The 15,630-nt window shown below is 46.8% G+C and overlaps 1 protein-coding gene across 1 annotated transcript in view; it reads right to left on the bottom strand.

Annotated features, from left to right (window-relative positions):
* LOC148543336 (myosin-IIIb-like) overlaps positions 1 to 15,604 on the bottom strand; it is a 96,441-nt gene extending 80,837 nt beyond the window's left edge. The window contains exon 1 of the mRNA XM_088474456.1: positions 15,458 to 15,604. Within this exon, the coding sequence (XP_088330582.1) occupies positions 15,458 to 15,604 (147 nt within the window). The remainder of the gene's footprint in view (positions 1 to 15,457) is intronic.
* Between the last annotated feature and the right edge of the window lie 26 nt (positions 15,605 to 15,630).

Below are 15,630 nucleotides of genomic sequence, written 5' to 3'. Positions count from 1 at the left end.
GAGTGAAAATGGCGCTGACCACCGGGACCTGTATTGAATCCCAAACCCGCAAGAATCTGACAGTGGGATGATGACATTTTGCCTCGTTTTGGATTTTGAGTTAGCTGGGAAAACCCGAGCTGTACTCAGATCCTACTCGGGTCCCCTATGTTCGGGTGGGTTCAGTTCTCGGAGAACCGGACCCGCTCATCTCTAATTACAACTGTATTTCTATTTTTCTCACAAAATGTAGCTATTTTTTTTTATATGCATGTATTAGGGAGACATTGGGGCTGATAGTGTTATTAATGTGCATCGGTAACATATATGATCACCTCTTCCTGTCTGCAGGACTTTCTAGTTATTCCATCTTCTCTCAAACTATCTGCTGCATATCATCAGACTCTCGCCAGGGGAGGACAGGTGAAGCACGTTCCCTGAATGACAGAGTGCTTGGGGCGCCATGGTCTCATAGACCCTGGTGCAGCCGCTGGCACAGTGCAGACTTACATTCTGGATGTAAGCCACTTTTTGTCTCCAGAGTAACATTGTCTGAGCCAGTGGCGTAAATTCATCCCAGACGCCCGGAGGCAAATTATAATTTAGTGCCCCCCCCATTACAGCAGCTGACACTGTAATGTAGCAATTTACATAAAGACAGGCAACTATAGATAGACGACGGCAGCAGCTGATGGTCTGACCTGGAGCTCTCCACTAGTGTATGTGGCTTCTCAGGTGCCGGGAAAGGGTGCTATGTATTGGGCGGCCGTGACGGTACACTCCGGGTACATAGTTACAGCCCTAAGTGGGGTGAATATGTTGTGGACAATGGAGGAGGTACCCCTTCAGAGCTGGAGCCCGGCGGCAGGTGCCTCCATTGTCTCCCAAAGTTCTGCCCCTGGTCTGAGCACATGACCAGTGGTCAGATCCACAGCAGCCCTGCACTCACACTGGAGGAGCCACAGGATTCAGGAGGAACTACAGGCAGCATTTTTAGGTACAGTAACTTAAACTTCAATTATTTTAGATTTAACAGTGCCTATCTACAGTAGATTAAAATACAATTTTAATATAAGTATTAATTAAATAAAATACCTTTTCCTCTACTCTACCCCACTCCACTATCTCCATCCAGACATGAAATGTACCACCGGGATCCATCTGATATAGGCGGCTGGTTATCGCTTTTGCTGTCTTCGGGACTTGCTAACAAGGAGAAAACCTATCTCTGGCAAAACAACAATTTTTGCTGGATTTAGGCTCTTCTTCCTATGATAAATAGACCCCTCAATGAGAGAGTGCAAAATTACTTGGCCGTGATGTAGTTTGCACAGTAGTTAGGTAGGGGTCTTATTTTATTATATAGTTACTGTACAGTAAGAGATGTTGGTAGTGATGGGAACTCCCAATTGAATGGGTGTTGTACCCATACATGCCTACCCTCCCAGTTTTCGCGGGAGGATCCCGATTTTTTGGGTAACCCCCGCACCCCTGGAAGAGTAGGCACTTCTCCCCCATTCTGCCCACTTCCTAGTGAAGTGGGCAGAATGCTAGTGGGGATTGGCGGTTCTGAGCTTTGGGGCGGGGCCTAATGGCACGATTCTATAAGAATTGCGTAATTTAGCTCCGCCCCTAGTTGAAATATGCATAATCGCGGCGAATTCCCACCAGGGGGCAGGGCTCAAAGGCGCGATTCCCGCAGGGGGGTGGGGCTTAACAACGCAATCCGGCCGGTCCCATCCCTAACTCTGCTTACCTGCTTCACCTTCCTGGGCATCTCCCGGGAGGAACATTAAATAGTCGGCAAGTGGCTGTACCTGTCCTTCCACGGAGTCATCAGTCTAGTAGCCACAGATATAGAGGAGGGCCTTTTACCATTGGGACCTCAGGATTATAAGTAAATTCAGCCTGTTAGAATATTTCCCTGATGCCCTGTTTCCCCTTTGAGCATATAGGTAAGACATCATTATGACAATGTATGCCAGTATGAGATCTGCACAACAAGCCCTGCGCTCTACCACATCCAAACTCGCACACTCCTAATGGTCTATAGGTCAGTGGTTCTCAGTAATTTCCCACCTGGGTACCCCCTGGCAGCCCATTGGCGTTATCTGTACCCCCCCCCCAACATTTCCAAAACAAAACATTTGTAATGAATAATTATAATAATTGCTGTAAGATAAAATGTTTCCTCTGCTATATCTAACGGTGATAAATGCTGCTGTATTAAGAAGAATTTAAAAAATGACCCCATAATAGAATGAATTGTACAATGATACTTATCACATATTTTTGCAATTTATGAAACATTTTAATTTGACAATAAACCTACAGTACAGAGCACATCTGCTTTCTGTTCCAGGGACACAGGGACAGACTGTCCCATTATGTTATCAGGGTCCTACTATGCTACATGGGGCTAGAGACCGCTAGGACACTATTTTTGTTGTGTGTCTAATTATTATCAGCTGGATGCCCCCCCCCCATTGCCGCCATTATAGAACATAGGGCCTGACTCATTAAGGATCGCTATTGCAATCGCAGCTCTGTAATCGCACGCAGGTCTGCTGTGAAAATATGCTAATGATTTCTATCACAATGCCGTCATAAAGCCAGCATAGAGACGCCCACTGATTCCTCCTACCACTATCTCACATCCGTTATACCTTGCAGTCCTGCGTATATATCGGTAACATCGGCCCCTCACGCAGCCCTGACCTTGCAGTAAGCACTCAAGCTGCGTATACCGTAGCAGAGGCTAATTTATGGACTCACATGTAATGGCGTTCAAACGGACAGGCACGCCTGCGTTTCTCCAACCACTCCCCCATCACCACCCCCAAACGCTGACATCCTATCACTCACTCTGCGATGACTTACCGTGCTCTGCGTAATCGCAATGTGATCACAGGTAGCCTTTGCGCACGCCCACTGCGATGCTTAAGCATGCGCAGTACGCCACAATCCGCCAACTGCGTGCGCTGTTGCAATTGCGATCCTTAATGAATCAGTTGTAGTTTTGAATTAAGGCCAGAACGTACTGTGAATCTGTGCTTGCAGGCGGCCCACCCCCATCTTTGTTTGTTTCCTACCCTGTGTAGTGGCAGGAGGGGTTTGGGGGGAGATGTAGTTACTAGACCGGCGGATGCAATGCTGCCGGTCTAAATACTGACACTCCCTGCCTGACAAGGGACTTAACATAGGCGTTGAAATACTGATGCCTATGTTAATCCCGACGTCAGAAGACCTACCCCCACCATCCCGAAGGGGGTTAGGTTTAGGCACCCCTGGGGGGATGTTAGGGTTAGGCACTAGGGGTGGGTTAGGGTTAGGCACCTACTGGATCTAGTTAGATCCAGTCAGCGCGGCAGCAGGGACGACGGCTGCGATGGATCAGGTAAGTACCTGGGGGGGAGCCATTACTTTAAGGGACAGAACTACGGGGGGGGCACTACTTTAAGGGGCAGGACTACAGGGGTACTACTTTAAGGGGCAGAACTACAGGGGCACTACTCTAAGGGGCACTACTATAAGGGGCAGAACTACAGGGGCACTACTATAAGGGGTACAACTACTGGGGGCACTGCATATGGGCACAGCTACACGGGGCACTGTATATGGGCACAGCTACAGGGGGCATTGCATATGGGCACAGCTACAGGGGGTAATGCATATGGGCACTACTACAGAAGGCCCTGCATATAGGGTACTACTACAGGGGTGATACGGAAGGAGGCTGGAAAGCTGGGGCAGGAGGATGGAGAGACAGGAGGAAGAAGGCGGAATATATTTAGCCCTCCATGCCCCACTTTGATGCTGCCCCTGATCTTTATTTTTACTCTCTTTACTTTAATCCCATATGGACCCACCTCCTCCTCCGAACACTTGAGGGGGGGTGTGCCATAGCACGCACATGCTCCAGGCGCCCTGGCTCTGTTAAAACGGCGGAGTCTGTTGAGGGAATAGGATACGCCCTCCTTATAGGGCCTGATTATAAATTGGATGCAGTTGCAGCTGCTACTAACCCCTTGCATGGTGCACAGCTGTGCATCCAAATGTGCAAGGACTGAGACACCCACTTTTGTCTTTAGACATTACCACCAGATGCGTCATTTGCTAGGTGCAGATTATCCATCAACTATGGCCTCCAACATGCGTGATTCAGCATCTCTGCACGCACCTACTTTCAGCAACACTCCTGTGTCACTCCAATAATACACCTATCATCGTAGTGATAATATATATATATATATATACACACAGACATAGTATATAGCAAGTGAATGGGCGGCACTTTAGGTGTGTGGGTATATATGTATATACATATATATTCAGGCAGGCAGACATGTGTTAGATATAAATAGAATTATTTAATTACTGACTGTCACAGTCACAGGCTGTCGGTGTGCAGGTTGCTGCTGTGCCGTCTGTGTATTCTGTATGCCAGCTGCTTGTTGCAGACAGTGCCAGTGTGCCATGCATGGCACAGAGAAGATCCTGGAGGCACTGAGGCGGACCACAGACAGCATGGAGGCGGAGCCATCAGTACATACTTGCCTACTCTCCCGGGACCGTCGGGAGCCTCCCGAAAATCGGGTGCCGCTCCCGACACCCTGCAAGACTAGGCAAGTCCCCCGGAATGGATGCCGGCTCCCCGCTAACCCCCGCGCCAGCCTCAAAAGTGGGCGGTGCGGGGGTGTGATGACGCGATTCAGCGCAAATTGCATCACCGTAGCCCCGCCCCCTGCGTTATAATGCAAGTAATATTGGCATTATAAAGCGGGGGGGCGGAGCCACTATGACGCAATCGCGTCGGCACGCCCCCGCTCCGCCTCCTTGACCCGCCCCCATCCTCCCTGCTGGACGGACCTGCCAGTCCCCTCCCGGATTCCCCTGCCGAGATGTCGGCAAGTATGCATCAGTAGTGACTGATAGGCTCCGCAAAGGCTTCAGGGGGAGCTTCAGCAGCTGGGCGTGCGCAGCAGCTCCCCCATCGGTCATTTTTGTTTATGTCTGTAGGCTTAACGCTTAGCTCCGATCGCAGCAGCTGGGTCGGAAGTGGGGTGACTGAGGGAAGGGTGGCTGCCGGCGTGTGCAGCAGAAGTGGTAACGCTGCCCGCAGGGCCGAATTAATGTCTGTGGGCAATAAACTTGTGGGGGCCCCTATATATATATATATATATATACACATATATATATATTTGCTTTTATATATCTATATATATATATTAATATATATACACAGACACATACTCACACGCAGTATATATACATGTGTATATATACCTTAGCTATTTTTATGTTTTTTGAAATCTCAGGTAATTACACTTTTACAGTGTAATATATATATATATATATATATATATATATATATATATTGTGACACAGTTAGGTTAGGGGGTCCCTCTCCTGGGTAGAGGACTCCTTCCTTTCACACACACACAGCAGCAGGGAAGCAGCACACCAGTCTGGATGCAAGTACAAGCTGGTCGGCGCCAGTCTTTATTGTACAATGTCAGAAATAGCATAAAGAAAACATAAACATAAATCCTAGCCCTGTCGGGGCACTAACTTCACAGGTAGTTCCCTCACTACCAGAACCTGGCAGGGCCTAATGCCCTCACCAGCAACAAAAGCACAGCACAACACTTACAGTTAGGTTTTTCCAGTGTCTCTGAGCAAACTCCCTGTCTGCTCTCCCAGGTGAGACAATCAGCCCTCAACACACTAGGCTTATATTGGCCACTCTCAGGTGGAAACCCTAACAAGCCTGTTACCAGGCTAAGAGAACCAAAACCTGGAGTGGCCGTGGGTGGAGCCCTCCCTCTCCTCTCACCCACAACCCCCAGGTCCCAAAACGGCTTTTCAAAAAGCCGAGACTCAAGCCTGCTACACTGCAGACTTTCTCCTGGGGATTTTAAACACATAGGACAGGAATCTGGGATAAATGTCCCTGCCACAGCCCACTTTACCAGTGATCCTATCACAATATACAGTCAGGTGCATAAATATTGGGACATTGACAGAATTTTCATATTTTGGCCTCTATTCACCACCACAATGGCTTTGAAATGAAACAAACAAGATGTGCTTTAACTGCAGACTTCGGATTTAATTTGAGGGTAATTACATCCAAATCAAGTGAACGGTTTCTATAGGTGCCTCCCACTTTTTAAGGGGCCAAAAGTAATGGGACTATCAACTCAAAAGCTATTTCATGGACAGGTGTGGGCTATTCCCTCATTATTTCATTATCAATTAAGCAGGTAAAAGGTCTGGAGTTGATTCTAGGTGTGACATTTGCATTTGGAATCAGTTGCTGTCGACTCTCAATATGAGATCCAAAGAGCTGTCACTATCAGTGAAGCAAGCCATCATTAGGCTGAAAAATCAAAACAAACCCATCAGAGAGATAGCAAAAACATTAGGTGTGGCCAAATCAACAGTTTGGAACATTCTTAAAAAGAAAGAATGCACCGGAGAGCTCAGCAACACCAAAAGACCCGGAAGACCACGGAAAACAACTGGGGTGGATGACAGAAGAGTTATTTCCCTGGTGAAGAAAAACCCCTTCACAACAGTTGGCCAAATCAAGAACACTCTCCAGGAGGTAGGTATATATGTATCAAAGTCAACAATCAAGAGAAGACTTCACAAGAGTGAATATAGAGGCTTCACCACAAGATGTAAACCATTGGTGAGCCACAAAAACAGGAAGACCAGATTAGAGTTTGCCAAACAACATCTAAAAAAGCCATTACAGTTCTGGAACAACATCCTATGGACAGATGAGACAAAGATCAACTTGTACCAGAGTGATGGGAAGAGAAGAGTATGGAGAAGGAAAGGAACATACCACCTCATCAGTGAAGCATGGTGGTGGTAGTGTCATGGCGTGGGCATGTATGGCTGCCAATGGAACTGGTTCCCTTGTATTTATTGATGATGTGACTGCTGATAAAAGCAGCAGAATGAATTCTGAAGTGCTTCAGGCAATATTATATGCTCATATTTAGTCAAATGCTTCAGAACTCATTGGACGGCGCTTCACAGTGCAAATGGGCAATGACCCGAAGCATACTGCAAAAGCAACCAAAGGGTTTTTTAAGGCTAAAAAGTGGAATGTTATGCAATGGCCAAGTCAATCCCCTGACCTGAATCCGATTGAGCATGCATTTCACTTGATGAAGACAAAACTGAAGGGAAAATGCCCCAAGAACAAGCAGGAACTGAAGACATTTGCAGTAGAGGCCTGGCAGAGCATCACCAGGGATGAAACCCAGCGTCTGGTGATGTCTATGCGTTCCAGACTTCAGGCTGTAATTGCCTGCAAAGGATTTGCAACAAAGTATTAAAAAGTGAAAGTTAGATTTAGGATTGTTTAGTTTGTCCCATTACTTTTGGCCCCTTAAAAAGTGGGAGGCACATATAGAAACCGTTGTAATTCCTACACTGTTCACCTGATTTGGATGTAATTACCCTCAAATTAAATCTGAAAGTCTGCAGTTAAAGCACATCTTGTTTGTTTCATTTCAAAGCCATTGTGGTGGTGAATATAGGCCAAAATATGAAAATTCTGTCAATGTCCCAATATTTATGCACCTGACTGTATATATATAGAAGCCCCCACACCTTGCCCCGACACTTTTTAAAAAAAAAAACCGGAGTACAGCGTTTAGCTGTGTCAGCTCTGGTCCTCCTTGGTCTCCTCCTCGGCCGGCCCAGCTGTTACCTGTTACCGCTGCCGCTGAGGAGCTGTCACAGTACCAGTCTCGCGAGAATTGACTCCTCTCGCGAGACTTGTACTGTGACAGGGCGTGGTGACAGGTAATAAGAGCTGCGCTGCCGAGGAGGAGACCAAGGAGGACCAGAGCTGATACAGATAAATGCTATTCTCCAGGTTTGAATAGTAAGCTTCAGGGAAAGGGTGTGGGGGCCCCGGGGTTGCTGCCCCGCCTATAATCATCCAGCCCTGGCTGCCTGGTCAGAGCTGAGCTCCGATCACGGTAGCTAGGCCACACTGGGTGGTATGTAAAGGAAGGTTAGCTGCCGGCCCGTAAAAGGTGTAAAAAGAGACCGGCCCAGCAGGAACCAGCCCGACTTCCCAATCCGCCCCTGGCTCCGGGTCTCGTACCAAAGGGAGCGTGCTGTCGATGTTGAGTGACAGCACGCCCCCTTTGGTGGGCGGGCCGGGGGAGTGGCTTCCCAAACGGAGGCGTTCCCATGTGAACGCCTCCGTTTGGGGGCGGCCCCACTGACATCACAAGTGATGTCAGTGGGAGAGATTTCGGCTCTGTTAGAGCCGAAATCTCTCTGGGGCTTGCGTCAATGAGTCCCTACCACAAGGGTCTCGTCACAAGCCCGATGGTCGCGATGGTCTTGACCATTGCGACCATCTTCCTGGCCGCTCGCTATAGCTGTGGGTGATTCAGAGCGAGCACTCTGTCAGAGCGTCCGGCTCTGAATCCGGGCCTCTGTAGCCTGATAGCAGAACCTATGCAGCATATCCAGAAGCTGACCCCTCCCGAGAACTGCTAATACTACTGAGCTTTCCCAGGCACCTTTTGCTTGGTTTATGATTACCATGCAATCCTTCCCAAAATTGTGAGCAGGGCTGAACCAGGATGTCAGCTACAAATATTCTCTAAGCACAAAGATATCTTTAATCAATTCTGCCCTTACAATTAGAAATGAGCGGGTTTGGTTTTCACCCGAACTTACTGATTACGAGTGAATCCGAGCCATGGCTTGGGTTTTCTCGCCAGACTTGTATTCCAAAACAAGGCAAAACGCCATCCTACTGGCACCGAATCGCGCGTGTTTTGGATTCTATATAAGTCCCCCCAGCAGTGATTCAGGCGCCTTTTCAAGCTGGAGATCCGACGGATAGGTTGTAGACAGGCGGGGCTCTAGTTGTTGAACTTGTTGTGATTGTAAAAGCTAAAAACAGTGAAAGTGGTTAGAGCAGCAGCCAAAAAATTACTGCACACAGTGTACCTAAAGCCTGTAAAGCCAGGGGCACTGTGTCTGTGAACTCAGGGAGGGAGCATTGTGTTCAATGTACAGTGGGCACTGAGTCTGTGTGTAATTTAAAATAAATGCCATTAGGAGCATATTGGCCCTCATTCACACCCGGTCGCAAGTGCTGAGCGCTCGTAACCAGGTCGATGTTCAGGCCCTGCGTTTGTGCGCAGGCCCCAGAGCGAGAGAGAAATTCTCTCGCTCCGGAGCTCACTACAAAAGGGCCGGCTGTCGATGTTGATCGACAGCTCGGCCCGTTTTGTAGGCGTGGCGGGGGGGGTGGATTCACAAACGGAGGCGTTCCTTATGGAACGCCTGCCGTTTTGTGGGCAGCTACACTGACATCAGCAGTGATGTCAGTGGGAAGCTTCCTGCTCGATCAGAGCAGGAAGCTCCCTGGGGCTTGCGGTTGCCAAGACCCAACATTAGGGTCTCGTCGCAAGCCCCGATGGTCTTGACCATCGCGACAGTCAGCCTGGTCGGTCGCTAAAGCTGTGGGTGGTAACCCACAGCTTAGCTAGCGACCAGGAGGCTGCACTTAAAAATACAAGCGGCCGCCCTCATTCAGAACGAGCGCTCGCTTCTTGCGAGCGCCTCTGAGTGAGGGCCATTGTGTGTACTCTTTCATTAAAAAAAAGTCATTTAGGAGCAGTGATCTACTGATCTTGGGGTCATATGTTTAACAAAAAAAAAACTTAATTTTTTTGGCAGAAGTTTTGTGTTTGTTCAGGGCAAGGCATTGGCATTGTGTTAAAAAATAGAGAAAAAAAACACCTCTTTTTTTGTTGTTGTAAAACTTGTGTTTCTTCAGACAGGCCAGGCAGTCGTACTGTGTTTAACAACAATTATGGTCAGTAGGTGTTGTGCCACCAAGTTAATATCAGCACTGTGAGTCGCTGATATTGTGGTAATTTCTTAAAAGAAATAGAAAGAAAAAACACAATTGTTTTTCTAAAACTTGTGTGTGTTCCAGTGGCAGCTCCAGAGGTGGTGCTGGAGCACAGTCCAAAGTTCAAATAGGGGAGCCAGACCAACTGCCCTACCAAACGCTGCCATACATCGCTGGCCGGGACTCGTTGCCATTTGGAGTGAGTTCCCTATTTGAAGTTTGGACTGCACTGCAGACCCACTTTTTCAGCCGCCACTAGTGTTTTCACAACTTCAGACAGGCTAGGCACTGGCAGGGGCACTGGGCCTGATTCAGAGCCGGACGCTATTTGCGGACGGTCGTTCCAAAAAAGGGGCCGGCTATTTAAATTGAGCGCTCGCTCTTTGCGGTTTGTTGACGCCTCTATGCCTGAGCGAACGAAAAATGCGCTTGCTATTTTGTAAGGACGCCCCTTTGCCGTTCGCAACACAGGTCATATCTGGTATTTATTAGATTAATCGGGTACATCCAAAGGCATCTGAACTGCTCGCAGTGCTTGTAGTAGGTTTTTCTTACCGCTATCACTGCGAGCAGTTCAGGCTAAAAGACAACCAAGTGACGTGGTCGATGACGCTCCTTTACTAATTATGCTCTCCCATTAAACACCCTTTTGACCGTTAGGAATGCCTGCGTTCGGATCTCCACTCCCCCGTTTTCAAGCATCTTCCCCTGTTACCACCCACAAACGGTACATTCTGTCAATCACATTTAGCAGCCCCTCGCTGTTTTGCGAGCGCACAATTTCAAACCGCAATGACTGGTTTGCGCATGCGCATTACGACCCATGCGCATGCGCAGTTGTGCGAACATCGCTCAGAGCGAACGAACGGCCGCTTATGAGCGGCTCTGAATCAGGCCCTCTGTGTTTAACAACAATAGCGGTCAGTAGGTGTTGTGCCACCGCGTTAATGTCAGCAGTGTGAGTTGCAGTTTTGTAGTCATTTTTTCAATAAAATAGAAAGAAAAATAACCACACTGATACGGCAATCATCCATAGAATGCTGGAGGATTATTTTAATGACAGTGTACAAATAAGCATGTCAGACAGTGCCTTTGACTACTGGGAGGAAAAAAAGGCAATTTGGAGGCCCTTGTACAAACTCACTTTGGTGTACTTACGAGACCGCAATCAAGTGTGTACTCGAAAATAGTTTTCAGTGCAGCTGGGAACCTTGTGAGCTATCGACGTAGGAGGCGTTTTCCTCAAAGTGTGGAAAAGATAATGTTCATAAAAATTAACTACAAATTCCATGAGGAAGATCTTTCCCACCAATTTCATCAAAGTACAGAGACTTCTGTAATGGTGGATTCCAGCAGGAATGAGTTAATGTGATGATGATGTTAACACTGATGAGGGTGAGGATGATAATGACATCATCTTGTCACTGTAGAGATTATTAACAACACTGTTAGCTGCCTTAAGCCAATCATTAACAACACTGTTAGCTGTCTTAAGGCCATTGGTAGCTTGTTTTGTGGGAGCCCAAACAAACTAACCAACCACTTCAGTCACAAAAGTGGCAGTCCCTGTCGCTGAAGTGATTGGTTTGTTAAACTGTGCATGCCCTTTTTTATATACAACATAAGGGAAGGTGGGAGGGACCAAGGACAATTCCGTCGTGCACCTCTTTTCTTTGCATTATGTGTTATTTGGGGTATTGGTGACTGTCTTTTGGCATAGACAACGAACATTTTTATAGTGTATTAAACTGGCATCCTGTCTGTCAGTATTGTGTGGCAATGTTTCATAGATGTCCTATAGTATTTTAAACTGCTGTGTTTGTGCCGCTGCTCTGTCGCTTAGTATAGCCAGCCAGCTCGCTAGAGCCTTTGGCCAATATTGGTGAAAACAATATTGTGACATGTGAGGTGTTCAAGATTGGCTGAAAATAACTGGACATCAATGTTATTGAGGTTAAAAATCATGCAGAATCAAAAACAGGCCCAAATTATGTGATTGTAACTGTTTTTATCATTTGTTTAAAAAAAAAATACATATCCAAAACCAAAACACGATGATGAATTACAACCAAAACCAAAACACGGGGTCGGCGCACATCTCTAATTATATATTATAATATTAGACAAGATTACATATTAAATTTACTTTGTATAGCAATGGACTCCATTTAATGCGCTGCTCCAGAGAAACCACAGAGGCAAAGTGGGCACAAGCTGCAGGGACACTTTGGGCAAAATTTACAAAGTGGCGGGTTCTAAGCGACGGCAGTTTGGTGGTGTTTTGGCAGAGGTTTTGCTATCATCAGATTACTAAGGTTAAAACTGCTCAAAACACATTTTAGAATAGAATAGAACAGGGCTAGGGCTAAAATTACTAGTCAGCGGTTTTGGTGTCATTTAGAAACCGCCATCAAACCACTAAACTGCTGGTGTTTAGAACCCGCTGTCAAACCGCCACAAAACCGCTGGGGTTTAGAACCCGCCACTTAGTAAATTTTGCCCTTTACCTTTATCACTGCCTCTGGCTCTTCACTGTTGTGTAACTACATATCAATTGCACAGCATATCATTTGTACCTAAACCAACACACTATAGCAATGGTTCTTAAACTTGGACCTCAGGACCACACACAGGGCCTGATTCAGAGCCGGACGCTCTGAACGAGCGACCGCTCTGAATCAGGGCGTGTTTTTTTTTTTGCGAGGTGGCCTCTTGGACGCTCGCATAGCGAGCGTCCATGATGATGGTCGCGATGGTCAAGACCATCGCAACCATCGGGCTTGCGACGAAACCCTGTGGTAGGGTCTCGTTGCCGCAAGCCCTGGAGTGATTTTGGCTCTATCAGAGCCAAATTCACTCCCACTGACATCACTAGTGGTGTCAGTGGGGCCGGACCCAGACGGTAGGCGTTCCCATGGGAACGCCTCCGTCTGGGCAGCCACGCCCCTGGCACGCCCACCAAAGGGGGCGTGCTGTCAATCACCATCGACAGCACGCCCCCTTTGGTGCGAGACCCATAACGACGGCTACCCCGTCGTTATTCGGGTCTCGCGCATGCGCACGACGGAGGCGCCTCCTTCGTGCACATGCGCATTTGGGAAACATCAACCCGCTTGCGAGCGCTCAGCGCTCGCGAGTGGGTCTGAATGAGACCCACAGTTTCCGTTTTCCAGGTCACCTAGCAGGTGCACAGGTGAATTCATTGCTCACTGACACATTTTAAAAGTATCTCACTTGTAATTCTGGGGATGTAGTTATGTCTCAATCCCGTCAGTGTCCTCCCAGCGAGGGTTTTAACATAGGCGACAAAATACCAACGCCTATGTTAATCGCGACGCCGAAATGCCGAAGTACACCAGACCAATCATCTTCCTGCTGGGTAAGTATGCACTTAGCCCGGGGATGGGGGGTTAGGTTTAGGGACCCTGGGAGGACTTAGGGTTAGGCACCCCCCGGGGATGGTTAGGGTTAGGCTAGGGAAAGGGGGGTTAGGTTTAGGCACTAGGGGAGGTTAGGGTTAGGCACCCCCCGGGAGACTTAGGTTTAGGGTGCGGGGAGGGGGGTTAAGTTAAGGCACCCCTGGGGGAGGTTAGGGTTAGACACTAGGGGGGAGGTTAGGGTTAGGCACCCCTAAGGGAGGGTTAGAAGGGGGAGAGGGGAGGGTTAGTATACTTACGGGTGCCCGTCGGGATCTTCTTCCGTTGGTCTCTCACTGTCGGGATTAGAACTGGCGGCTATTAAACCGCCAGTATTTCAATCCCATTACGTGATTCTGTGAGGAGACACAGAAAACATGCACTGTTTGGAGTCCTGAGGACAGAGTTTGAGAATCTATGCACTATAGCCACCATTGAAAGTGGTTGTGAGGAGTGGGGCGCCGAGCTGAGTCTTTTCCCCGGGTGACGGAAAGCCTAGCCTCACCCCTGGACTCTCCACCAGTCTGCCAGCTCTTAAGCAATTGATGAAAACTCTATTTTTTTTTAAAACATATTCCAAATTCTTTGTAGATTCCCGTGCTTTTGCCTTGCAGCCCACGTTCCCATCATCCTGTCCCTTATTTTTCTACTCCCTTCAAATTGTTCATTCCCAAGAGCAGATCCTGCAGAGGTTATTTTTATATGTATGTAACATATGTGCAGCAGGGTACTATGTCATATGTTGACAAAATATTAATAATACTGTCAATTATATGGATATTAGAATCACCTATGGATTCTGAGATCATTTAAAAGTTAAGAAGCAGGGATTTAGTACCTGCACAGGAGCAGTTCAATTCTTTACATAGTATATACTGCACCCATACATATGATCTAGTAAATATATTATTATTATCATTTATTTATATGGCGCCACAAGTGTTCCGCAGCGCCTTACAAAGTACATGAACAAATAAGTAACCAGTGACTCATAATACAATACAAAGCAGGACATGGACATGTATAATAAACAGCTATATTAGCGACCTTTACGCCCACATAAGCAGCCGAGTGTTGGTTGCCCTACTATCCACTAGTAGCTCTTATTAATTCTGACTCCTGCTGGTTACTAGTAATATATAAGAGCCACTAGCGGATAGTAGTGCCCTACTTTAGAATACTACCACTTTTTCTTGCATCATTTAAAAGTACAAGCTTTTTGGTGGAATGCTTTTATACAGGACACAGAAATCCAATGTTTTCCTAATGGTATCATAATTCATTTATTATAAGCTATGAGATCAGAAATCACTTTGTATGCACATATGTTTATACATATACAGTAGTAATATCACTTCTGTATTATTATAGTAATAATAATAAAAATAATAATAAAAGTCAGAGCATTCCACCATTAGAATGTATGTAGAAGTACTGGAAAAGAGATTCTAGCTAAATACCAATCCCATTTGGCAGAATAGTCTTCTGGGTAATACCAAGTCTACTCTCCTGAATAGGAGTAAAACAATTTTATATGGTCCTTTAAGATAATTTTTTAAATATCCATAAAGACTGCAACACACATTGGCAACCGAACTGGACAAATGCATCCATCGGGTGGAGAGGCTGATTGGTCATATATTACGGCGTCACTGGGGTTGGCCAATGACTGCATACTAAACACGCAGCAATAGCAGTTGCCAGTAGCTGCATTTTGCGTCCAGGAACTATTGAAATCTGAATCCCTGGGTATCTCAAGGAGTTAGGGAACTTTGGTCCTATGTATAAAAAATAGGGATGTGCAGGCTCGAATTAGTTCGGATTTTCCCGCCAAGTTCGGATCTTTCCCACCAAAAATCGTGACTTAGAAAGAGGCAAAACGTCATCTTTCATGGACAAACATCATCATTCCTGGAAAAAAGTCCATGAAAGATGATGTTTGTCCATGAAAGATGACGTTTTGCCTCTTTCTGAGACCTGATTCTTGGCGGGAAAAATCCGAACTTGGCAGGAAAATCCAAACTAATTCGAGCCTGCACATCCCTAATAAGAAACCGTGTTAACCAATTGCAGGCAGTTACATATAGCTTCCTGTGTGTGTGCGGAAGTAAAGCTGACGCTGGGAGAGGTCATAAAGCCAAGTGAAACTTACACTGATTGGATCCAAGATCTTCACGGCTGCCAGGCTGCCATCTTTCATGTTGTTGACTTTGTAAACTTTTCCGTATGTCCCTTTGCCTATGGTATCAACAATTTCCCATGTGTCCGAAGGGTCATCAAGAGACTCGAGTCCAATCATTTTTGAATTATAAGGGAATAAACCAA

This window comes from Taudactylus pleione, unplaced genomic scaffold (assembly GCF_031769625.1).
Source record: "Taudactylus pleione unplaced genomic scaffold, aTauple2 ptg000004l, whole genome shotgun sequence".
In the NCBI taxonomy this organism is placed as follows: domain Eukaryota; kingdom Metazoa; phylum Chordata; class Amphibia; order Anura; family Myobatrachidae; genus Taudactylus; species Taudactylus pleione.
This window is presented reverse-complemented; position numbering and strand designations above follow the sequence as displayed.